Below are 26139 nucleotides of genomic sequence, written 5' to 3' on the forward strand. Positions count from 1 at the left end.
TCCACTCCTACTCAAATGCTGCAACACAGGGCTGCTGCTGCTGGCAAGCTTGCTGCCATCACTCCAGCCTCCACCGTTTTAGTGTGATCTTATCAGGGTTCAAGGATAAGAAAACTGTGAATAAAAAAACATAATTCTGCTTCTTAGGGGCTCACTTGTATGCCCTGTCCACATGCACATGGGTATTTCTCAAAACAAAGGTTTTTCTTTGAGTTTTGGTCTTTTGTACACAAAAACTGAAAACTGAGTTTTGAAAATACGGCGAAGATTGAGATATCCAGAAAGCTCGTTTTCATTGTAAATGTCTGGATGGGCAGAAACTGAGATTTTTGGAGACACGCAGACGCAGACACACACATTTCTCATTGTTTGTAGCATCATTGGCAAATACGAACTCTGACAATTATTTGAGTTTGTACGGGGGACTGAAAGGATTTTATAATCTTTAACATTATACTTAGAATGACAAAAATGGGCATTGATGATACAATGACGGAAAAGAGACACAAAAACGGCATCTGACAATGTTTTGCTGACAGGTTATCCATGAAGAGCAGTAACGTTCTTGTTCATAGTATTTTTTGTAACTAAGAAATCGATATACAATACAATACAATCTGCTTCCTGTTAATGGCACTTGCATGCCCAACCAAACCCCTCACTGCCTGCTGTTGTCATGAGTCAGCTGAGGGACAGTTTGGCTCAGGGTGCACGTCATCAGGTGTGAGTTTTACTCTTTAGATGAACTACTTTACGTGACAACAGACAACTTTTTCCCTCTAGCATTTCCAAGTGGTATTATTGTTGCCACCGCTGTCACAAAGACGACTACAAAGCCACAAATGACAACACAGGACAAAACGTGAATTAATTAATCATTTAATCTGTAGGAATGATCAACAATGTGCTAATTTGGATTTAAACTTAGAAAACCTCTTCATAGCCTGGTGACTTAACACAGAGAGTCATAATACCGGCTCCACAAAGACATTTCTCAGGAAAATCAAAGTCTAAATGGCAGAAAGGTGGTTTATTGCAGGATGGAGCCTACACTACCATCTGATAAACTGTCACCAGTAACACATTTTCAGACATTGCTTAGAGGTCACAAGGAAGTGTGAACTTCTCAACAAAGAAACATCACCTTGGAATTCCAGATTGCTGTGGCCTGTGTAAATGCTATTCTGCCTGCCTGTATGTTGACTCACACTGCAGCCTTTTTCTCATCCTCCAAGAAGAGAAGAAAGGAAAATTCTCTGAACAGTTTTATTATATTTATACTGGGCTTTAAATATACAATGTATCAGTACATGGCTATAGTTGATGTTCTTACATGATGACAAGGCATAGCCCTGTACACAATAATTCACAGTGTTATTACTCATGCATGTCTAAATATTTAAGATCATGTTCATTTATATGTGCTGTTTAATACCATCATGAAGCTGAGAGTACCACTTTTTTTGAATCTGTGAACATCCACCTTGTAACATACAGTGTTAATGATTTGATAAGATTTAAGTTAAATGATAGTTTGATAATTGAGGGACAGAGGAGAGAAGTAAAGTGTCACATCTGGTGATATCACCTGTCACCTGACATTCTCAAGACTCTCTCTGCTGCTCTTCTCTTCACACCCCCACAAGGTAGGGCCACCAACCCTTTCCTGGATCTCAGCTGCATGCTAACGACTCAGAGCATGCTTGCTAATAAAAGCCTATATATATATGTATATATATATATATACAGTCATGGAAAAAATTATTAGACCACCCTTGTTTTCTTCAATTTCTTGTTCATTTTAATGCCTGGTTCAACTAAAGGTACATTTGTTTGGACAAATATAATGATAACAACAAAAATAGCTCGTAAGAGTTTAATTTAAGAGCTGATATCTAGCCATTTTCCATGGTTTTCTTGATAGTAACCAAAATCACTTAAGTTCTCACATCAATAGCTATGGCACTGTACTGCCAAAAACACTGCTTTTAAGCATTCCATGTTTTCTTTTCTGTTTGCTTTAAACACATGATACACACAGGAGTTAGTACTTGATTGCGTAACCATTGTTTTTGATGACTGAAGCCATGCGTCTTGGCATGCTCTCCACCAGCTTCTGACATTGTTCTGCTGTCACAGCAGCCCATTCCTGTTGCACAAATTCAAACAAATTTGCTTTGTTTTTGGGCTTGTGGTTCTCCATTTTGAGTTTGATGATTTTCCATAGGTTTTCAACTGGATTCAGATCTGGTGATTGAGCAGGCCAAGGCATGGTGCGAATGTTGTGGTTCTCCATCCAGGCTTTAACTGACCTTGCTGTGTGGCAAGGGGCATTGTCTTGTTGGAAAATCCAGTCATTCGAGGCAGGAAAGAGTTTTCCAGCTGATGGAAGAAGACTGTTTTCAAGAGTAGCCCTGTACATGACCTGGTTCATTCGCCCTTCACACAATTGCATTTGCCCTGTTCCACTCATACTGAAACAACCCCAGATCATCACTGATCCACCCCCATGTTTTACTGTAGGGGCAAGACAGTCTGGTTTGTAGGCTTCTCCAGGCCTCCTCCTAACCAGTAAGTTAGCTGGAGTGGGCATCAACTCAAAATTGGATTCATCACTGAAGAGAACCTTAGCCCAATCATCAACAGTCCAATCCTTGTGATCCCTAGCAAAGAGTAACCGGGCCTTCCTGTGCCTTTCGTTGATGAAGGGCTTCTTCCGTGCTCTGTGTGACTTCAGACCAGCTTCAACAAGTCGGTTTCGAACTGTCCTTGCCGAACAAGTCACATTTCTCGACAGTGCCCACTCATTTTTAAGGTCCCTGGAGGTCTGACGACGATTCCTGACACAGGAACGGACGAGTGCACGGTCATCTCGTGGGGTAGAGAGACGTTTCCTGCCGCGGCCAGGTAGCAATTTGGTAGTGCCGTGTTCGGCTTGTTTTTTCTTGTTGTAATGAACAGCTGTCTTGGAGATCTTTAGTTTTTTTGCTACCTGTCTCTCACTCATGCCAATTTCCAGCAGTGCCAAGATGGCTGCCTTTGTGGCTTCACATAATTCTTTTGTTTTAGGCATTATGTGAGAGCTGACAACTTCTGAGTTGTGCTATGGCTTGAATGTAAGCAGGAAACCACTCTAAGCCTTTGCATGTGCAGTGCTGCTTATGACATGAAATGGCCTCTTATATACCCTGGGAATACAATTAAGCTTAAGAATGTCAAATAGGACATAAAGTATTATGTGATCAGCTGCATTTTTTGTCGTGTTCATTGTATTATACCTTTAGTGGTACCAGGTATTAAAATGAACAAGAAATTGAAGAAAACAAGGGTGGTCTAATAATTTTTTCCATGACTGTATATATATATATATATATATATGTATATATATATATATATATATATATATATATATATATATATATATATATATATATGTATATATATATATATATATATATATATATATATATATATATATATATATATATATATATATCCTTTGTGTCCTGACCCAGCTGCAGAAGAAACTCAAGCAAATCTGCCCCCCTTTCCAAAGGGTGCATGAAACGAGAAAGGCCTAGACATAGAGCAACATGCCAACAAAGGCAGACTGGAGCAACAACGCACTACTTTCTTCTCATCCTGCTTCCTCAAATTCAACCGAGGATTTAAGTTATACAATAATGATTAAGGAGACTTCAAACTCTCCCATTTTGCTCACTCTCAGTTGATTGAATGCTGGCACTGGTCTGTTTTAGGTCTTTCTTCACACAGATTTCTCTTGTGTTGCTGAACACACGTCAGAAACCTTTTTGTTCATTCTCTTGTCAGTTGAGTTTATTTTGTTTTGTAGAATGTCTGGTCGGTTTTGTATTAATTAATGTTTGACTATAAAGTCTGTACATTTTACAGTTCAGGTACCAAACACATTCTGATTTTGTTTTTTTGCTTTTTGAATTTCAGTTAACTCTTATCCCAAAATGTTTACGTTCACAGCAATTATTTAGGCTCACTGGGCAAGTAATTAGCAGGTTAACTCCTTTTAATGCCCAAATTCCCTGAAATATTGAGCATAATTTTATTTTACACACTGGTGTAGATTGCCGGTAGATAGATCTAAATGTGGGTTACATCCTACAAGTCTAAATGGATTGCCAGCCGACCTTATTTTTCGCGGGTGATACAGGTGGCAGACAAAATTGTATAGTGATTATTCAGGTGACGTAAATAACATTGATCATCTTATCACAAAGCTATGTTTTTGCTGGGAAACCTTGGGTGCTGGCATTCATGTGAATGCCACTTGACACGCACCACCCATCCAAACGCTGTTGTGGACCAAGTACAACCCCTCATCACAACAACACTACCCGATGGCAGTGGCACCCCAGCAGGACAATGTGCCCAGACACACCGCAAACACTGCTCAGGAACAGCTCGAGGAACACAATAAAGGGCCCAAGGTGTTGACCGGGCCTCCAAATTCCCCAGATCCCAATCTGATCGAGCATCTGTAAGATGTGCTGGAGCAGGTCTGATCCATGGAGGCCCCACCCCCCAACATACATGACCCAGAGGATCCACTATAAAACGCCCTGGTGCCAGACACCACAGGACACCCTCAGAGGTCTTAAGTCCATGTCTTGACAGGCCAGGGCTTTTTTGGCTGCACAAGGGGAACCTTCACAATATTAGGCAGGTGGTCATAATGTTATACCTGATCGGTGTATATTAAAGTAGAAAACTTGTCTATTGCCAATTTAACCAGAGCCAGTGAATTGAAGTAGTGCCTGTTGCTGTTATACAGAATTCACAATTTTACAGAAAACAAAAACCCTATAGAAATGTTCAGATCCCAAAGTTCTTGTTTCATATGCCGTCTTTGCTTTTGCCTGTATCTTTCAGACTGCATCAACATCAAAAATACCAAAACACACCGGAGTGGTACTTCACAAAATGCCCCGAGTACTTCAAGCTTGAAATATAAGGAATAACAAAGTAATAATTAATTACTTACATTTTCATTGTTTAACAGCCCTAGTTTCTAATAATCTGAACTTTTCTTTTTATGACCACTGAGACATGGCTGTTACCAGGGGACACTGGTCCCCTGATTGAGGCTGGGCCCACAAATTCTGTACCTTTTCATATTTCCAGGTACTCTGGCAGATGGGGGTGGTGTTTTTCTTTTTATAAGTTAGGTTTTAAATGCTACTCTGTTACACTTAAGTTATTTGTAGTTTAAGTTTTTTAATTACTGGCCCTTCCGTGACAGGGTTTTTTTTTAAATATTCATGTATGTTTTCCCTCCCATCACCTCACCCATACTTTTTTAAACCTCGTAGACTCTTTTAACCTCATTCAGTCTGTCAGATGCCACTCATTCTAGAAGTCAAACCCTATACCTGGTAATTTCTTCTGGTTTCTCTCTTGAGTGTCTGATTTTATTTGTTGTTGTTGTAACTGACCATAAAGCTGTTAATTTTAAAATTCCACTCCAGCACCCCATCCGTACCCACTGTTACATTTTATGATCCCTCTTTCCACTATACCCCCTTCAAATTCTGATATATTATTATACTCACATAATGATCAGTGCCTATCCAACCTTGACCAAATTGCACCACTTAAAACCAGAAAACTAAAGTCACATAACCTCCCCTAGCTTAATGATGACACCTTATCCCTTAAATTGCTCTGTAGAAAATATGAACGGCAATGGAAGAGCAAAAAATCTGAAATAGCCTGTTATTCAGAATCGATTGCCAATAACAACCACAATCCTAAAGTTTTCCTGAAAGGTGTGTTTTGTAAGATCTGGACATAATTTTAAAACATTCAAAAAGCGTTTGATGCCTATATATTGTATTATGATACCCACTGCTAAGCAACTGCTAAGCAACCAGGACAGGTCTTCCATTCTTGTAATAATACCTCCTGGCCTGAGAGGCAATAGTGAGTCACTGTTGCCACCAGTGTGCTGCAAGAGAGGATGAAGAAGTTGAATCGGCCAGAGGAGCTACCGCACAGAAGTTTACAACCTCACTTAGTTATTTAGTAAACACAAAGATGCAGAAGCTCCAGAAAAACAACTTTTATCATCATCTCAAACAACAGCTCCTGCAAATCTGAGGCAGAGAAAAGAAGTGATGCACAAAGAAGCTAAAAGTACATATTGGTGGGGTTTCCAACAGTGGAGACAGCTCTGGGTGAGTAAAAAAGATGAACTCGCAACGTTTCTTTTGACTGGTAAGTAACATCTAACACTGGTGGTTTGCCGAAACATATTTTCAGGGTAAGTAATGACAACACAAACTATACCAGTTAGTGTGATGTGACAGTTTTCTTGTTAGTGTGGTGTTACTAAAAGTGAGCTAAGTAAACTGTAATGTTAACGTATACACAAACACCACATGTGAAGATCATAAGACAGCAGTATTATTTTGACCGGCTGTATTCTTGCTCTGCTGTCACTTATTAGTTGCCTTTATTTATAACAGACTGCTAATTGGGAGCCAGTAGTAGACAGACCTTAAAAAAAAAAAATCAATTCATACATTAGCTGAGGTGGTTGTAATGACAATCTCAATAACAATAACAATAACAACACTAGTAATGATACAAAATAGCAATATTTATATTAATTATATTAACAACAACAACAATCATAATTATAATAACAATAATAATAACTGTTTCCAATTCTAATGTGTAACTACAATAATAGTATTGTTATCACTACATTACCATCCTCACCATTCTTATGACCAACCCTGTCATTACCCTCATACTAATATATGACCTACAGTCATGGTCCAAAGTTTACATACACTTGTAAAGAACATGTATATCATGGCAGTCTTGCGTTCCAATGATTTCTACAGCTCTCATGTTTCTGTGATGAATGAGTGGAACACAAACTACTTTGTCACAGAAACATTCATGAATTTTGGTTCAGTTATGAATTTATTATAGGTCTTCTGATAATGTGACCATATATGCTGGATCAAAAATATACATACAGAACCTTGAACGATCAATTGTAATGATAACAGTAGGTGAGGTCAATCAAATCTTCCTTGTAGCATGGCCTCGTAACGTCTTCTGAGTGGCTGGTGACTTTTCTGGGCCCATTTTAATAGGGCTTGTTTGAATCACCTATTAGACTTATCCACAAACACTACAATTTGAAAGTCTAAGGAGCTCAACATTGATCTGAAAGAGCACATTATTGATTTGAACAAGTTAGGAAAGTCACTTGGAGCCATTTCAAAGCAGTTACAGGTCCCAAGATCAAATGTACAAACAACTATTTGTAAGTATAAAGTGTATGGCACAGTTGTGTCACTGCCACGATCAGAAAACACAAACTATCACCTGCTGCTGAGAGAAAACTGGTCTGATGGTCAAGAGTCAACCAAAAACCACCAAAAAGCAAGTCTGCACTGAATTAGAAGCTGCTGGAAGACAGGTGTCAGTGTCCACAGTCAGGTGTGTTTTACATCAACATGAGCTGAGGGGCTGCCATGCAAGAAAGAAGCCCTTGCTCCAGATGCTGATTTGTTTGGTCACAATGACCAGCAAAACATGTTTGGAGGAGAGAAGATGAGGCCTTTAACCCCAAGAACACCATACCTACTGTCTAACATGGTGCTGTAGTGTTATGCTGTGGGCAATGGTGGCTTGTTAATGCGAGGCGCAGGGGCACCGCCCACATATAGAGGTCTTCCATGTTGATAGTATTCAATAAATTAAAAACATGTTAATATAAATCAATTAGATAATACAAATCTTGAAATAATCATGGAGTCAAATGTGCCTGGTGTTCTGTCAGTGTATGTCAGCATTCATTATAAATTTGTTATAACATGTTTTTGGTTATTGTTTTTTAGTGAATACATATACGTTTTACGTAAAGGACACCAGCCAAATGAAAGCTAATGTAAGGCCTATAACTTTTGGATATCATGTGACCCGAAGCTGCCCTCTAATTTGCTGCTTCACATTTTCCTCTGTGCGCAGCTCCCTGCCCCGGATACTCGCATTTTTATTGCTAGCAAATCGCTATTGTTTTCATGTTATGTGAGCTATTATGATTGGACAATTCTTAACCGTGACGCTGTCTGTCAAGTTGGGACTACACATTTTATTGCCTTCCATGTTTGCTATTTCAAAGTGTCTGCACCGAAGCATTGTGGACTGCAACCGGAATACAAGACTTAAAACATCTGTTTGAAAAATGCAAATGTCACGAAAATAGTTAGAACCATCTAGACAACAGTATGAAGCAGTATTGGAAGACTTAGCATTGCTGAACAGTTAGATGAAGGCTACAGGATTGGCATTCGAAAAACACAATGAAGAGGTGACTAAAAATCGACATATCCTGTCAAGTAAAATAAACTGCGTGAAGTTTCGGCTTTGCGTGGCCATGATAAGAGTGAGACCTCTCTTAAGGGAACTTCAAAAACTGTGCAGAATGATCTACTTGACTCTATGTTGTCTGTTGTGAGGGAACACATCATTAAAGAAGCCCAGAGCAGGGATTTTCAATCAATCCAGGTAGATGAGACAACTGATATTTCCACACAGTCTCAACTTGTGCTAGTGCTGCGCTACATTCATGGCAAAAACAACGTGCAAGAAAGATTTTTTACGAACATCCTCCTTAAGTCAGCGACAGCTGAATCCATTGCTACAGCACTACAGAAGCATCTTGCTGCCATCCTTCCTGAGGATCAGAAAAGTAAGCTCATCTGCCAGGCATATGATGGAGCAAGTGTGATGAGGGGTGCCACTTCAGTGTACCCAAATGCCCACTACATCCTCTGCTATGCACATCAGCACAAGCTGATAATGCAACAGGCCACCTCTTACATATCCACGTTTTTCTCACCTGGATGGTTTTGCCAGCTTTTTATCCAGATCACCCAAGTGGACAGGGGTTCTTGATAAAATAGTTGCCCATAGACTGCCAACATCCAGCAATGTCAGATGGAACTTTCACAGCCGTGCCATCAATACCGTGTTTGAACACAGATGGAACCTCATTCACTGTTTTGAGACCATACAAGACTCAAGTGACTTTGACCCCAACACCGTCAGAGAAGAAGGGGCCTTTACTATGCTACTGGAAAATGAGGATTTCAAATTCTTTCTGCAATTCTTCCTCCTCATCATGGTACACAGGGACCTCCTCTATGCCAAGCTCAAGAAGAGGAACATAGATTCAGTCCACATCGTTGGGTGCCTCCAGCAGTTCCAACAGGACTTCCAAAAGATCAGGTAGTAACTGTATTCCTGTTATTAATATGATTAATTCCAATTAAATTCCTATTATATACTATCCTTTTATTATCATCTCTTTTTTATTCATATACATTCTCTGTGTCCTTGGCAGAAATTCTCTCCATTCCATGGTTGGGGAATGCAGTGGCTGTCTGGCAACAAAGAGGCGACAGGCATTCAGTCCAAGCTTGAAGGAGCTTGAAGGGATTGTAGCAGATGTGAGTTCTTGGAATCAGTTATGAAATATGTTTATCGGGAAGTTTGAAATGTAACTGCAAGTAGTTGAACTAGTATAAAATAAGAGCTAAAAGCCTAATAATCACAGGGTCAACAAGGTCCTGGTCCTGTTGCTGTGGTCTGCATCTGAGTATGATAATGTGTTCACACCTGCCCAAATGAACTGCACCATGGAGTTCACTCAAGGGTTCAATTTAACTGAACTAAACAAGTCAGTTGTGAAAACGCCCTTAATGACCTTGGAATAGGGCTGAGCAATTTATCAATATTATATTGATATTGTGATGTGGGATGCCCTCTTTGATTTTTGATATCATGCTATTGTGATATTACATGACATAAGTGACGTCATTTTCTGAACTGACCAGATAGTTCAAGCTATTATTTTCCTTTACCCACTTAGTCCTTATATCCACATTACTGATGATTATTTATAAAAAAATCTTATTGTGTAAATATTTTTGTGACAGCACCAATAGTCATCACCAATATTAATATAGGTATATCTATCACCAGGCCCAAAAATGGAGAGAAACAACTTGACCTGAATTGCAAGATAAATATTTTCTATTGCAATAGAGCATAAAAAACATCAAATATCATTTAGAGCCCATATCATCCAGCCATACCTTGAGGTTAGTTAATATTTCCTACTTTTTTGTATAACTTCATAGAATGTAAAAATCGTAGTAAAGATAATTTTAGTTGTTTCCATATTTAGAAATGTTGGTAACTTTAGATGATATAGGAGAAATTGACATTTTGACACCTCTATTTGACTGGTTGATAAATCTATTGAAATGTAATTTACACTCAGGTTTGAAATAGCTTTCAAAATTGTTAAAATGTTAAATGTGTTCTTTGTTGTTTTCTTTGAATGTAATATTGTTTAAGATGCAGGTAAATATATGAAGCAGATTAGATGCATGCTGTGGCAAACTTGCTATTGCAAACTTTGGTCGCAAGGTGGTAGTATTGTGTTGTATTATTGTAACTTTGACATTTGCCGAGTGGGCAGTGCTGAGACGTTGTGGTGTAAAGTCGTAGGCACTACTGGAATTAATATTGAGCGCTGTTTGGCAGCAGCCGTGACCACTGTGTTCTCAACCCCATGGTAATGTTAGCATAAAGAAAGCAATAGTGTGCTATTTTATTTGTTCCTAGAGGACAGTTTTACATTAATTTTAATTCTGTTCGAAGGTACATGATCTTCTTGAGTTGTGCAACCTCCAGGGAGTTCCACGTGTGTTTGGTGAAATGTTTTGATTGTTAGTGTCCTTTATTGAACATTTTACATTTGCAGTTAAATTTGGTGGGTTTATGATTGTGAATCATGCATTGGACATGATTTGTTGTCTGGTTTTCAGCCATAACCACTGCCTATTTTATTTTTATTGTATTTTATTTGCAGCGTTTCTGTTTAAAACCGCCACTAACCGTGAAAGCACTTAAGCTTTTTCACAAAAGGACTTAGTAGCTTACACACTGTTAAACACATTTGTTGCAAATGTGGCTAATAATAAAATCAAAGCTACAAGAACCCCTGACGTATTGTGTCCTGTGTACCATCTAATTCCACGGGCTACATCTACATATAAGTTTTTTTTCTTTTCTCCTCTCTGTAGGACTGTCATACCATACTGGGACACACCAGGGAACAGGCACTGGCCATGCTGGCAATGGAGGAGAGGCTGGAAAACTGAGATGACTGACTTTAACCAGAAAGTCATTGAAAAATTAGCTGGTCAGAAAGAAAGGAGGGCAAAGTTTATGTTCAAATAGTGCAACTGCACAAACTTTACTAAAACTCTCAGATCCAACGGTCTTAGATGCTGAATAGAAGAACATGTGACTAACAACATACAAAAACACCCCTTCAAATACCTACAAGGCTACATCACCTGGTCTGAATAGGCTCCCTGGGATTTAATACATACAACGGATTCCATAGATAAATTATACCTAATGGATCCATCATCAAACTGGTCAAACAGCCCTGTTGTGGAGGGGATGTAAACTCATTGTTCTTCACAAGCAGAGGTGGGCCGTACTATTAGGCAAACCAGGCATTTGCCTGGAGCCCCGGGCCCCATACAAGGCCCTTTGGGGCCCCCAAAATGCCCTCTTTATATTTTGTCCCCATATTTATTGTTTTTATAAAAATCTCTTCACAATAGTAGCATCGGGATGTCTAATGTTTTGACGGTCTTTCTGCCAACCGTGCACCCCCCTTCAGTCTGCACGACATGGACTATTCCATGTTACGCATCACGCTCATCACGCTGCACGTATGCGGAAATGATTACGCCATAAAATCCAAAACAGTAAATAGCAGTAAGAGAGAGAGAAGAGATAAATCGAGAGAAATGAAGCGAATATACGACAGCAGGTCACAGAAAAAGAAGAAGAGGGACCAAAGGCAGGAGTTTATTTCAAAGCTGCCAAAGCTGTCAGTGTTTTAAAAATATGTTCATACACATTCAGTTAAATATTCCATTACTGTAAATAATGGTCATTTCTTTGTGTAGTGCATATCACGCACGGCCCTGTATGAAATAATTAACAGTTGCATGAAAGCTAAGGAAAATATTTGCTTCTGGTGAGCTGGTAGATGCCTTGAAGGTGTATTTGGATTGCTCAAGCATAGCTTTACCAGTATATAGCTCTATACCACCAGATAAATCAGTCTGCAAGGTATAAACTGCAAATAACGAGACAGTCCTTGTGTCTTTCAATCTTTTATATTTTTTTAAATAAATCTTCCCTTGTATGGATGTATCTCATTATGCGATATAAGGTACATTAGACTGGTAGATGCAGGGGCCCCCAAATGACTGTTCGCCTGGAGACCCCAAATGGCTAAGTTCGCCACTGTTCACAAGTGATGTGTTTTGGATCTACACTTTGTACACGCTAGCTCCAAAAGGGTTAAATGGGGTCTTTCCCTTAGTCCAGTATTGACTTGCTTATAAAGGGTGTCTCTGGTCAATCTGATTGATTGACCAGTTAGGACTGTTTGAAGGATGAGGTAGGTGGCTGGATCAGGATTTAGGAGTTTGACTATCTACTGTGGGGTGTCGATAAGGACATGGTAGGCAGGTATACATTTAACAACGTTTATTCAGGTTCCCGATAAGCACAGAGTATGTACAGGTAGGTATGGTTGCTGAAAATAGAATACAAGGAATGGAATATCAGTAATTTGTACTAATAAACTGATGCACAACATGCTGTATGCAATGAAGAAAGAAATGAAAGGAAATGAAATCACAATCTAAGCTGAAATATCTCACAGAAATTATTATCAGAACGTTACAGGAAAAATACAGGAATACTACAGGCATATTACTGAAACATTGCCAAAGTAACATAAATATATACAAATTATCCATCAATGATAGAGAAATTCAACTTACATTCTTCATGAACGCATACAGGCTGTTACTCTGTCAGGTGGAGAGTCAAACTGACTCCTATGGAGAACATGTGGGATTAGGCCCCTCTATAGGTGACTGAACTATGCCTATGAGTAAAAAAGGAAACATAACCAATTAAAGGGACAGTACCACTGGTAGCCTCCAGGGGGCAGTGACCTAGTCACACTTTTGTACAGCCGCCCCCAAATTTAGGATAAATTTGTCTATGAGAAAGGGTGACTAATCTGGGGCGTTACTTGTAGCTTCCGGGAGGGGAGGAAGCTAAACAAGACGTGTGACAGGCCGAGTGTAGGTTCGGTCTCTCGTCCTCACGTCTGCCACTCAAATTCGTCCATTGCTGCCAGGGTAGACTCGATCGACTTTACCGACTGGCCACAGAGCCCTGGGCAGTTGGGGGTCTACAATCATCACAGTGCTGTCAACCGCCAGGTTTGGAGTGTCCTTCTGCCATCTCTGCCTGGATTGTAGGGATGGCAGGTAGTCCTTTGTGAACCGAGCCCAGAATCGGTCAGCGAGGACCTGACTGTGCCGCCATTGACGCCGGCCAAGTAGCTCGGTATCTGCATACACTACTTGGGGTAAGGAAGGGTCCGGCCACCCCATTAGGAGAATGTTCGGAGTGATGGGGTCTGGGTCAGAGATGTCAGCAGAGGTGTACCCGAGTGGCTTCGAATTCAGGATGCCCTCAATTTCCACCAGTACTGTCCTTAGCACCTCCTCGGTTACTGACTGGGCACCTAGAGTCACATGCAGGGCATTCTTCAGAGTCCAGATCTCCCTTTCCCAAATGCCGCCGAAATGGGGCGCGTTTGGCGGATTAAACTGGAAGTGGATCTGCTGCTTTGCAAGTTCGGCTTGTAGGTCAGGGGCCAGGTTGGAAAAGGCTTTGCGTAACTCCCTCTTACCTCCTTTAAAATTAGTGCCTTGGTCAGAGATGATCTCAAATGGCTTTCCTCTTCTGGCAATGAATCGCCTTAGCGACATCAGGAAGGCGTCTGTATCTATGTGGCCAAGGAGATCCAGATACACTGCTCTGGTGGTGAGGCATTTGAAAATAATGCCCCACCTCTTCTCTGTTCTGCGGCCAAGCTTCACCGCGTAGGGGCTAAAACAATCTACCCCAGATGAATAGAAAGCTGGCTTGTGAAGGCGAAGTCGAGCAGGTGGTCTGCCATTTTAGGTGTCTTGACCTTGGCCCGCCATAGCTGGCATTCAAAGCATCCGTGTTGGTACCGTCGAATAGCTTGCCTTCCCCTCAACACCCAATACTTCCTTCATATTTCGGAGAAGACCCTCTCAGAGCCTGGATGACCCAACTTCTCATCAACATCATGGATGAGGAGCTTCGTAACTGGATGTTTGGGGTCCAAGACAATGGGATGTATAGAATCTGTAAGCTGATGTAAGCTGTAAGCGTCCTCCTACTCTGATCAGCTGAGAAGCGCTGTCCAGTTCAGGGGCAAGACAAATAAGCCTGCTGTTAGGGGGCACGGGCTTGCCTGCCTTTAAGCAGGTAATCTCCTTGAAGCTGTGTACCTGCGCTTGCTGCAGGATGACCCTCTCAGCTTCCCGAAAATCCTCAGCAGTAGGAGAACTAGAAGGATCTGCCGCCCCGTGAATGACTCGCGCTGTGGCTTCTAACAAGGTTTGGAAGGAAGTGAACTGGCTGGCTTCTGAATACGCTGAAGTTGTAGTGGTCTGGGTCAGACCACAGAAGACGGATTTGCGGAGTTCCTCCTTGTTATCCGCTTCTTCACTGGTGGGTTTCCGGGGCCACTGTGCAGGAGGCTGTTGCAGGAACGGTGGTCCATCATGCCACCTGTTTGGGGGGCTCAAATCTAGGAGGGATTTGCCTCTGGTTAGATCGTCCGCTGGGTTGGTAGCTGAATCGACACAGGCACACTGCAAGGTGAGCTCCTGTATTTCCGCTATCCTGGTTCCTACAAATACCTTATACCTGCAGGAGTCAGAGTTGATCCAGAGCAAGACGGTGGTTGAGTCTGACCAGAGAAAGGTGCTCTCTATAGGCAAGGTGAGTTCTCCACACAGCATGTGAGCCAACTGAGCTCCACTAAGGGCTGCACTGAGCTCTAGCCTGGGCATAGGTAGTTGGCGTTTTGGAGCCACTTTGGAACGTGCCATCAGGAATGAGACTGAAACTTGACCACTCGCATCTTGGCAGCGGAGGTAAGCGACAGAACCATAGGCACGTTCTGAGGCATCACAGAAAACATGGAGTTGTCGACTGCTTTCCTCCAATCCATGATGTCGAGGCAGGGTGATCTTCGATAGATCCTGCAGTTCTGCTTCCCAGCAGTTCCATTCTTGCAACATGGTGTCAGGGAGAAGGGGGTCGTCCCATCCACGGTCTTTGACCCATAAGCGCTGGACCAGTATTTTGGCGTGGGTGGTATAGGGGATAATATAACCCAGTGGGTCATACTGGCTTGCTAGCACCCGATAAATGTTGCGCATGGTGGGTTGTTCATAACTGACAGGACGATGGCGGTAGGTCAGGGTGTCCGAACCACAGTGCCAGCAGAGACCAAGGGTCAGCTCTTGTGGATCGGTCTTATTCTGCGAGAGCCACAGTTCGCTACTGTTGGACCTCGCTTCCTTTGGGAGATGGCTGATCACTGTGGGTATGTTGCTGGCCCATTGCCGAAGATCAAAACCTCCTGTAGCAAGTAGGGCCCTCAGCTTGTCCAGGAGGTGGCGTGCAGCATCGGTATTCGGGAAGCTCTGTAAGCAATTATCAACATAGAAACACTTCTCTACTGAGAAGCGGACATCCTCGTCTGGTCGACTGTTATCAATGACATGTTTCTGTACCACATAGGTAGCACAACATGGGCTGCAAGTTGTCCCGAAAGGGATTACCTGTCACTCATATGTGCTTGGGGGCTGTTCCTTCTTGAGGTCTCGCCAGAGGAAATGCAGGAGGGGTCTGTCCTCTGGCAACAGGTGGACCTGGTGAAACATCCCCTTGATGTCACCACTGATGCCAACGGGATGCTCCTGGAACCGTAACAGGACCCCAAGGAGGGAGGAGCTTAAGGTAGGTCCAGGAAGCAATAGTGCATTCAAACACTGGCCCTTCCACTGGAATGAACAGTCGAATACCACACGATTCTTACCATTATGCTGTACCATGTGATGTGGTATGTACCATGTCTCTTTAGCATCTTCTTCAGACCCTGGTGGTAACTTGCGGGCATAACCAGAGGTTTCTAGCCTGTGAATCTCGGCGATGTAAGCAGCAGCCTGCTCAGGGTTGGCTAGTTTAGCTTCGGTACTGCGGAGCCTTGCCATTACCGCTTCTTTAGGGGCCTTCAGGGGGGGACCATTCTTCACACGAAGCAGAGGGGTAGCATAACGGGCTACTCCATCCACTGTCACCCTGCAGGTCTTGGCGTCAAGGAGGGAAATGGCCTGATGATCCTGCTTGGACCTGGTGATGGTCTTCTCATGACAATGTGGAAGTGCGTCAAGCTGCCACAACCTCTCTACGTTGCGCAACAACTCAGTGGAGGGAGAACTAAAACTTAGGTGGTAGCAGTGCGTTGTGGCTTGGTTGTCTCCTATATCGCGAGCTGGGCCTTGTAGAGTCCATCCCAGTCTTGTCTTAATCGCTGCAGGACCGCCCGGAGGCCCTCTGCGAATGGCCTCAACAGGAGTGATAAGGTGAGTATTGTCAGCCCCAATAAGGAGAAGAGGCTGAGCGCTCTCAAGGTGTTGGAGAGGGAGACCTCGGAGGTGTCTATATCTCTTCTGAAGAGCAGCGATTGGGTGAGAATGATGAGACAAAGTCAATCCATCTGCAGTGAAAGCATTGTTTATCCTATACTTCTGGTGGGGTTTCTGAGCAGAAGAGATCTGGAAGGACACGAAGGATCCAGGTAGGATGGAAACATCCTGGACAGTTCTTAGTTTCAGCTCTTCGTGCTTTCCCTGGAGTTTGAGCTCGTTAGCTCCAAGACCGCATATGTCTCAAGTGACTGATTGTACAGGATGACCTCACTGATCTTTAGGAGAACACGACCACCAGTGGTTGCTCTGTCTAGATAGTACAGTCTAGTAGCAGCTTCATCTTGTGGAGAGGTCATAGCAGAAGACTGCGCTAGTTCTGAGGTAGGTGCCGCATTGGACGCTGGTGAGGTGGTCCCCTTTTGGCGTTGGTTGACCTCATGTAGGGCTCTGAGGTGCTTACTGTTGCAGAGTGAGCAGGTCTTCTTTAGGTCACATTGCGCTGCTTGATGAGATCTGCAGCACATTTACGAAGCAGCTTGGGATCTACGTTGGAGTCTGCACTAAACTTGGACTTGGCCTGGGTAGGTTTCTCCTCCCTACCATGTAACACAGTAGTAGCACTACCTGTGGACTTGGGGTTTCTGGGTCTATCTCTCTGGCTGGGCATTGGGCGCTTTCTTCTTGGTTCACATCGGACCTCCTGTTGCAGCCAGGTGGAGAAATGAAGAAGGTTATAAGACAAGTCTCGCGGCTTTAACATCATAATGTACCTCTTGAATTGGCGGTAGTGTTCAGCAGGGAGTTTCTCGAGTAAGCGTTCAACATGTGACCCACAAGCGAGCTCAGCGGCACCTTCCTGGCCGAGCGTTTGCAGCAGTCCAACTAGGGAAAGCACCCGGAGAGCGAAGTTATCGAAGGCAACACCATCTCCATGGTGAATGTTGGGTAGATCCATGATAGCCTTGATCTCTTTCTGGGCTAGCTGCCGAGGCTGTCCATATCTCTCATCGAGCGCTTGCATTGCACAGGTGAAAGGATTGGGAGCATTGGAGTATGCTAGAGCCAGGCGTCGGGCAGCATCTACTTTAAGATGATCTAGCAGCAGATGGTACTTGTAGTGCTCTTATTCATCTGGGTGTATCAAATTTGCCAAGGCCATCTTCAGCATCATGTACTGGATCTCATCTTCCTTTGTCAGGTTAGGAAAGGAGGGACCCTCTATTTTCCCATGTCTGTAAGGTCTGGCAGGTGGATATGAATAGACAGCTGGAGAGGGGCCGATATCAGACCGTTGTGGCTGGCTATACAGATCAGCAGCATGATGAGGCGGAGGGGGAGGATAGTGCCACGTTGGTACTGCATGGCTATAGAGCTGTTGAGCTGCCTCGTAAGGGGTGGGTGGAGGAGGCCCCTGAGGAGATAGAGACACATAGTGGGAGCTACACCTTGACGATATGGATCGGTGAACTGGAGGCAGAGAGCTGAAACTAAGGGGTGGGTGGAGGAGGCCCCTGAGGAGATAGAGACACATAGTGGGAGCTACACCTTGACGATATGGATCGGTGAACTGGAGGCAGAGAGCTGAAACTAAGGAGGTGTTCAAATCGGCGACTCAAATCATCTACAGGCGGACTGTTATAGGGAGGTTCAGGGGGTAAAGACTGCAGTGGAGCGTTCAAGGCTGTGTGGCTAGGATATACAGGGGGGACACCAATAACTGATGGATTGCGCTGTTCTCGTACTTGATGCTGTGTGGCAACGTTAGGAGCTGCTGGTAGGTAAGGTTGCAGTCCATCACTCTGAGGTGCTGGTGTACTCGTTGAGACCCTAGGTCCAAGGTGAAGCGGGGCTGAGCTGAACGCGCTGATGAGCTGAACTCATCAGCGCGTTCTGTTGCTCCAACTGCTCCATCTGTTTTCTTGCAGTTTCGGCCAGCATCTGATTTGTATCACTCTGCCGTTTTACAGTCTCTAATAAAGATTTAATCAGGTCATCCTTACTATCTTCCCTGGAGGAGCTTGACTGAGCAGGACTGGGAGGGGAAGAGGCATGGACGCTGGAGCGGGTAAAATACATGATGTCTTCTTCTCGTGAGCCTGACCTGGTTTGCCCAATAGGGGGATCGGTCAAGTAGTCATCCAAATAAACTGGCCGAATAGACTTCCACTGGGAACATCTAGGAGATGCTGGGGCTGATACTGAATCCATGATCCACAGGAAATAGTCAAAATCCGGCTCGAAGGACCATGTGAAGGACTGTTTGAAGGATGAGGTAGGTGGCTGGATCAGGATTTAGGAGTTTGACTATCTACTGTGGGGTGTCGATAAGGACACGGTAGGCAGGTATACATTTAACAACGTTTATTCAGGTTCCCGATAAGCACAGAGTATGTACAGGTAGGTATGGTTGCTGAAAACAGAATACAAGGAATGGAATATCAGTAATTTGTACTAATAAACTGATGCACAACATGTTGTATGCAATGAAGAAAGAAATGAAAGGAAATGAAATCACAATCTAAGCTGAAATATCTCACAGAAATTATTATCAGAACGTTACAGGAAAAATACAGGAATACTACAGGCATATTACTGAAACATTGCCAAAGTAACATAAATATATACAAATTATCCATGGATCCATTATCTATGGATTTATGATATGCCCTTTGTCTTTTTGATTGCTCTGATTTTGACATTCCATGCACATCTTGTGGGTTATATTTCTTCTTTTAATCCGTCTCTCAATTACTGTGGTGGTATTCATTGATATACAATATCACTACCTTTTCAGCAGACGGGCCTCTTAATAAATTAGGGTAAAAAAAAATTGTTTCTTCATTGCATCACTTATGATTAGTCATATCTGATGCACTAGTTATGAGACATTCACATTCTGATTAAACTGTAGATACAAGGTATATCTTTTTAAGGTGCAATATAAAGCTTTGTACATAATCTTGTGTGTGTATATATGGTGTATTCTCTGTTAACTTCATTGTGGATTTTTATTGTGCATTAGGCCAATATGTTTTTGTATGCACATTCTTTGTTACTAACATACTGAGTATATTATTTTTTTTATGATAGATGTATCCACTATGTATAATTCATATGACATCTATTGTATGTATTCAATCCAAGGGAGCTTTTTTGAACCAGGTGATGTAGCCTCATAGATATTTGAAGGGGTGTTTTTATGTTTTGTTAGTCTGAGGAAGAGCTTTTGCTCAAAATGTCACAAGGTGGTACACAATAAATGATCACGATCAAACAGTTTTATTGGCCAGTGTTTAGGCAACATTACAGTATGTTGTTTTGTTGTTGATTTGTTCATGAGCAATGAAGTACTGTTCTAGTTTGTCCAGGGCTCTACACTGCCCTGTTAGGAGCACATGTAAAAAAGGTTCTAAGCTATCTTGATATGAGGTGAACATTTTCTTTCCTAAATGGATATATACACTACATTTTATTTTGGTATCTTATCTCTTTTGAAAATGTAAAAACTAATCTTACATACTAACATTGCCTGTATTGAGATTGTTCATTGTTAAACTTTATAATTTGGTTACTGACTATGGTCAGTCTGATTTGAGATCTGAGAGACAGAAAGCCTCCAGTAAATGGTACAAAAGAGAGAAGTGGCGTTGTCGTCTTTCTTATATTCACTACACTTACATTGCCCTTAACAATGACTTCTATGTTGAGTAAAATGTATTGTATTGTGATCAAAAATTTTGATCACCAGCCATCACTGGTTGTGGGGCTGTTTTGCTGCCAGTAGATCTGCTGCTCTAAAGAAAGTAAATGGAATAATGAAGAAGGAAGATTATCCCCCAATTCTTCAGAAAACCTAAAAGAATCAGCAGAAGATTGGGTCTTGGGCGCAGCTAGGTGTTCCAACAGGACACTGATCACAAACACACTTCTAAAGTGGTAAAGGAATGGATCAATCAGGCTAGAATTGAGGTTTTGGAATGGCCTTCCCAAAGTTCTGACTTGAACCCCATCGAGAACATGTGGACTGTGCTGAAGAAACAAGTCTGAGCTAGGAGGCTGAGAAATTTGGTCGAACTTCACAGATTCTGTCAAGAGCAGTGGTTAAAAATTCAGCCAGTGGACAACCAGAAGCTTGTAGATGGATCAAAAGCTCCTAATTGAGGTGAAAATGACATTTAACCAAATATTAGAATTATATAGTTACAACTACAGAAGTTATCTAGTTATCTCTGTGCTTTTTTTCACTTTGTATATATTGTTAATAATATACAATTTGTTTTAGTATATAATGTTTTTAACATTTTTGATAATTTCGTAGGAGACTTTAACTAGTGAGGTTAGCTTGTCAGCTAGCCTAGCTGTCAGTAACCACAGCGGGTGTGAGAAAGTCCTACTGAGAGTGATTAGAAATAAGGCTGCTGGTCCAGATAATATACCTGGCCGAGTACTAAAAAATGTGCCAATCAGCTAGCTGATGTTATTACTGACATTTTTAACATCTCACTCTCACAGGAGACTGTTTCCTCCTGTCTCAAGACAGCCATCATGGTCCCTGTACCTAAAAAGTCTGCTGTGTCTAGTCTAAATGACTACCATCCTGTGGCTCTCACTCCCATCCTGATGAAGTGCTTTGAGAAACTGGTTCTCTAGCACATCAAAGACAACATCCCTGCCAGCCTGGACCCTCACCAGTATGCTTTTTGAACCAGCAGATCCACAGAGGATGCCATATATACTGCTCTTCACTCAATCTTCACGCACCTGGAGAATAAGAACAGCTACATCAGGATGCTGTTGTTGAATTCAGCTCAGCATTCAACACAATCCCACCCATGAAGCTGATTGGAAAACTTAGCACTCTGCTATAACCAGTAGCTGAGTACAACTCTCTGAGTACAAATCTCTGAAACTGGATATTAAACTTCCTTGCAAGCAGACCCCAGAGAGTACAGATTGGCAGTCACACCTCCTCTACGTTAGCGCTCAACACCGGAGCAGCCCAGGGCTGTGTGCTCAGCCTCCTCCTGTTCACATTGTACACCCATGACTGCACTCCCAGACATCAAGTGAACTCTACAGTATGTAGACAACACCACTATCATCGACCGCATTATACTCCTGCAGCAATCCTGCAGAGTGGTGCACAGAGAACAATCTACTGCGCAACATTAGCAAAACCAAGGAGTTGTGGTGGAGAAGGTGAAATGTTCTGAATCACTGAGAATCTATTTTGGTCATCACACATCACCACCCTGGTTAAAAAAGCATGGAAAAGGCTATATTCAATACAAAACTTAAATTCCACAGCAAGATTCTGGTCAACTTCTACAGAGGAGCGATTGAAACCATGCTGACTGGAAACATCACAAACTGGCATGGTTCACCACGGCCCAGGACAGGAAGGCTCTACAGACGGTGATTAAAACCACCCAGATCATCACTGGTACCATCTACAGAGCATCAGTGACATCAGTGAAGTGAGATGTCTGCACAGAGCCCAAAGAATACTGAAAGACAACACCCACCCCAGCCACAGTCTGTTCACCCTGCTGCCATCTGACAACAGATACAGAAGTATCTGCTGCCATACCACCAGACTACAGAGCAGCTTCATGCAGGCTGTGAAACTCTTACAAGTTTCACCATGGCAGACCCATTTCAATAACATTTGCTGTCCCATATTTACATAGCACAGTGTGAGTGCAGTCAGATTCTCTTGGCACAGCTGTTGTCAGTTCATAAAATCCTTATGAATTCTCCTTCTCATCTTTCTTTGACTTCATGACATTTTCCATTGGGGTTAAGAAAAAGCAGTGAGGAAAGGACATTGGGGATGGGTATTCGACATTTCAGCCGACATCATCTCCCACTTTAACCATAACCCCAGCAATCACCTGACCTTCCCTGCCCTTCTTCTAGCCTGTTTCCATTTTCCTGATCAACCAGCCCTGCATTGATATATTAGCCAATTTTCCCCCATCAATTGCAGGTTTGTCATAGTTGAAATGTCACTTCTGCTGCACTTTCAAGTCTTTGTATCCTGCAATCTGGAATCTGAACTTAAACATGCCTTTCAACCTACCTACATGCCTACCTATACCTGTCTGGTGGCCTATAAATCATATCACATTTTGCCTCGACTTGTCTGGATTTGGTTCCAATCCCTGTTGCCCTGCTCACACCATCTGTGTCACATTTCCATTAAACAGACCTGTTCAGCAAGACTTTTGATAACTGCTTGCAATGTTGCTCTTACAAGCAAGGATTTTAAGTGAATTGTGAAAACAAGAAGTGTTGTTGCAACTCAACTAAAATTTAAACTTTAGACCATCTTATTCTCTCTGACGTGGCCTCTGCTCTCACATTGCTTTGTTGCTTGTTTAGTATGTGTTTGTGTTGGGAGGAGTGGGGAGCTCAGTCCAGACCTCCTGTGAAGACAGGCACAGAGAAATTAACATACCTGGTTTTTGTCCAGCTCACAGTTCTTATACTCCTGCTCTCCTTGCTCCTGGAAGGTGACGATGACGAAGCCCACAAATATATTCATCATGAAGAAGGCGATAAGGATGAGGTAGATGATAAAGAAGATTGAAATGGCCACTCGGTTGTTGTACACTGGGCCTTTATCCTCTAAGTTTGAATCAATGGCTTTATATAGTATCCTAGGTAAATCACAAAAAAAGACCTTTGTACACACACACATAATAGTCACACAAATCCAAACACATGTAAATTGCAGACTGGCAGCAGATCACTGAATTTTGAGATGCCAATGCTGTAATAAACAGAAACCATCAAAGAATTGGTGTAAAACAGATAATAACTCACTTTGGCCATCCTTCAAATGTAGAAATGGTGAAGAGAGCCAGCATTCCATTAAAGATGTTGTCAAAGTTTAGTTCTGAGTTGGCCCATTCCCTCCTTTGGACTTCCATTTCATGAAGTGCTCCTTCCTGGTACTTTATATACCAGCCTCTAAGCCACAAAGTGGGTGGGAAAGACAGACAAGATGAGATGGAGGGCTATTGTCAAAATCACCTTCATGGCTCTTTGCAGGGTTCACCAAGTTAGATTTAAGACTTTTTTAAATACCACACAGAATGAAAAGGAGCCCCTTGGGCTGGTATGATCAAATTCACACAGCCCCTGTGGCTTGTACAACCATGGGGCAGCGGTGGCCAGTGGTCCAGTGGTGGCCTAAAGGTTAGAGAAGCAAGCTTGTGACCATTCAAATCATCATAAATCTGGGTGGGGAATGTATAAAGCAGCGCTTGCTCCACCCTAATTACCACCACTAAGGTGGCCTTGAGAAAGGGCCTTAACCCAAATTGTTTCAGTGGAGCTGCTCAGTGGCCGACAGATCAGCGTGGTTGTCCTAGGCAGCTTCCAGATTTGAATGTGTAACTGTGTGAATGAGAGTGAAAAGAGAGTATCGCTCTCAGTGAACCCTCCCTGAATTTTTCTTTTTTTTAATTGTTCAGTCATTGCCAGCAGTATGTCGAAACAATAATTCCTAATAATATAATCTAAATCAATATGATCTGGACCCAAAGAAAAATGGACATGGGCAAATGGATTGATTGATTTAAATTCATTTATGTTTGTCTAAAATTGACAATTTTAAATTGACACTAGCTATTGTAGCAAGCAGGTCAGTCCCACTTTGTTCTGCCTCATACACTGCATGGGGGACAATCGCAGTTTGTTCCCATAGAAAAGCTTGTGGGAGCTGTTGTGTACTGCTTTTTATTGCAGGTGGGGAAACCACCACCTAACCAGACATACATTTGTCTAACCAACAAATTAGTCTTCACACTTTTCTCTTAGAAAATGCTTCAGTTAGAGCATAAATATTACCTTTGTCTTGTGTTTTGTTTGTTTTTGAGTGTGTAGTGGGCTCTTGTGCTTTACAGCTGCTTCACTAAATTTTTCTTTGGGGACTTTCTAGGAACTGTCACACATGCAGTGGATGAGGCCATCCCGAACAGGGCTATCTCTAAACTCTTAGAAATAAGGGCTCCAAAAGGGTTCTTCCTGAAGGGCTGGAACCATTTTTTGAAGGCAGGGTTCTTTAAAGGTTCTTTGTAAGAATAAGGGTTCCATTAAGAACCATTTTCATCCAAAGAACCCTTTTTGGAAGAAAGAGTTCTCTAAGCATTGTTGAAAGCATGGGCGTTAAAAGATCCTCACCCTCAAATATTCAAATGTTTACCCATGTTTCAAATGGTATTTTTAAACATTGATGTATCTGGAATCCCCTTAATCAATTAATTTTCCTTGTGTTCTGCCAGGGTTTATATCTTTACCATTTATCATTTCATGCCATACAATAGTTAATTATTTACCTGTATTGAACAGACACTATGTTAATTGTTTAGTCCCTCCAAGGTGAGATACATTGGGTCTCATTCATGAAACGTGAGCAGAACGAATGTGTGTGTAAACTGTTCGCAGACGGAAATTTACGTGCATCTCGCATTCATCAATATTTTAGTAGCTCCGATCTTTTTCTCAGATCTGAGTTTCCCGCGGTGTTCATGAATCCGGAGTAGGTTTTTAGTAGCGTAGGCTTTTATGTGCACATCTACGCACAAATTTACTAACGTTTCATGAATGAGACCCATTGTGTGTAAGTGTTGTAGGCTTTGGAGATTCGAGACCATAGAGACAAGGGTTAAGATGAGGAGCATTGTCTGTTGAAGATCTTTTTTTTATCATTTCTAATACATAATGTACAACACTTGACTAGTGCTTGTATGAATGCCTGCTTGGTGAAATTGGATCTATTCAATTGAATTTTATTTAACAAGCAGTACAGGATGAGATAGGCATAGCAACAAGATCTTAAAAATACAATTGTAAAATACAGTTGGAGTCAAGAAATGTAACACTAGACATGAGACATGGCAGCAGCCTAATGACTTTTCACACCTTAATCAAACTATTCCTCCTGGATTTGTCTACTCATCACAACCCCGTACCTCTGGCAGAGGGGGTGGCCTGGCGATATTATACAAAAATGGAAAGTGTCCTCCATTATAGTGCCTGTGTACCCCTCATTTGAGTCCATTGCTCTGCAAATCAAGGGCCCTACTCCTACTATTCTGGCCACTATTTATCGACCACCCAAGCCGAATAATGCCTTCCTACAGGAATTCTCTGCCTTCTTAACAACCTTATGTTCTTAACAACCTTATGTTTAGTATTGCTGGGTGATTTTAATATCCACTTGGATAGCATCAACAGTGTTTTTACAAAGGACTTTACTTCTTGCCTTGACAACTTTGGACTACAGCAATATATTGACTTTCCGACACACTCCAAAGGATACATTCTTCACCTAATCTGCTATTCTGGTGTAAACCCTCAAAACTGTTGTGCCTCAGATTTGTCTATCTCAGACCACAAGCTAATATCCTTCAATATC

General features: G+C 42.2%; 1 protein-coding gene across 1 annotated transcript in view; it reads right to left on the reverse strand.

Annotated features, from left to right (window-relative positions):
* The window catches only part of LOC140997980 (dihydropyridine-sensitive L-type skeletal muscle calcium channel subunit alpha-1-like), a 238979-nt gene that overhangs the window by 105403 nt on the left and 107437 nt on the right, over positions 1-26139 (reverse strand). Inside the window, exons 24-25 of the mRNA XM_073468075.1 lie at positions 23541-23687; positions 23173-23374 (exon numbers count right to left, since the gene is read on the reverse strand). Coding sequence (XP_073324176.1) covers positions 23173-23374; positions 23541-23687 — 349 coding nt within the window. The remainder of the gene's footprint in view (positions 1-23172; positions 23375-23540; positions 23688-26139) is intronic.

The sequence above is a fragment of the Pagrus major genome, chromosome 6 (genome assembly GCF_040436345.1).
Source record: "Pagrus major chromosome 6, Pma_NU_1.0".
Classification (NCBI taxonomy): domain Eukaryota; kingdom Metazoa; phylum Chordata; class Actinopteri; order Spariformes; family Sparidae; genus Pagrus; species Pagrus major.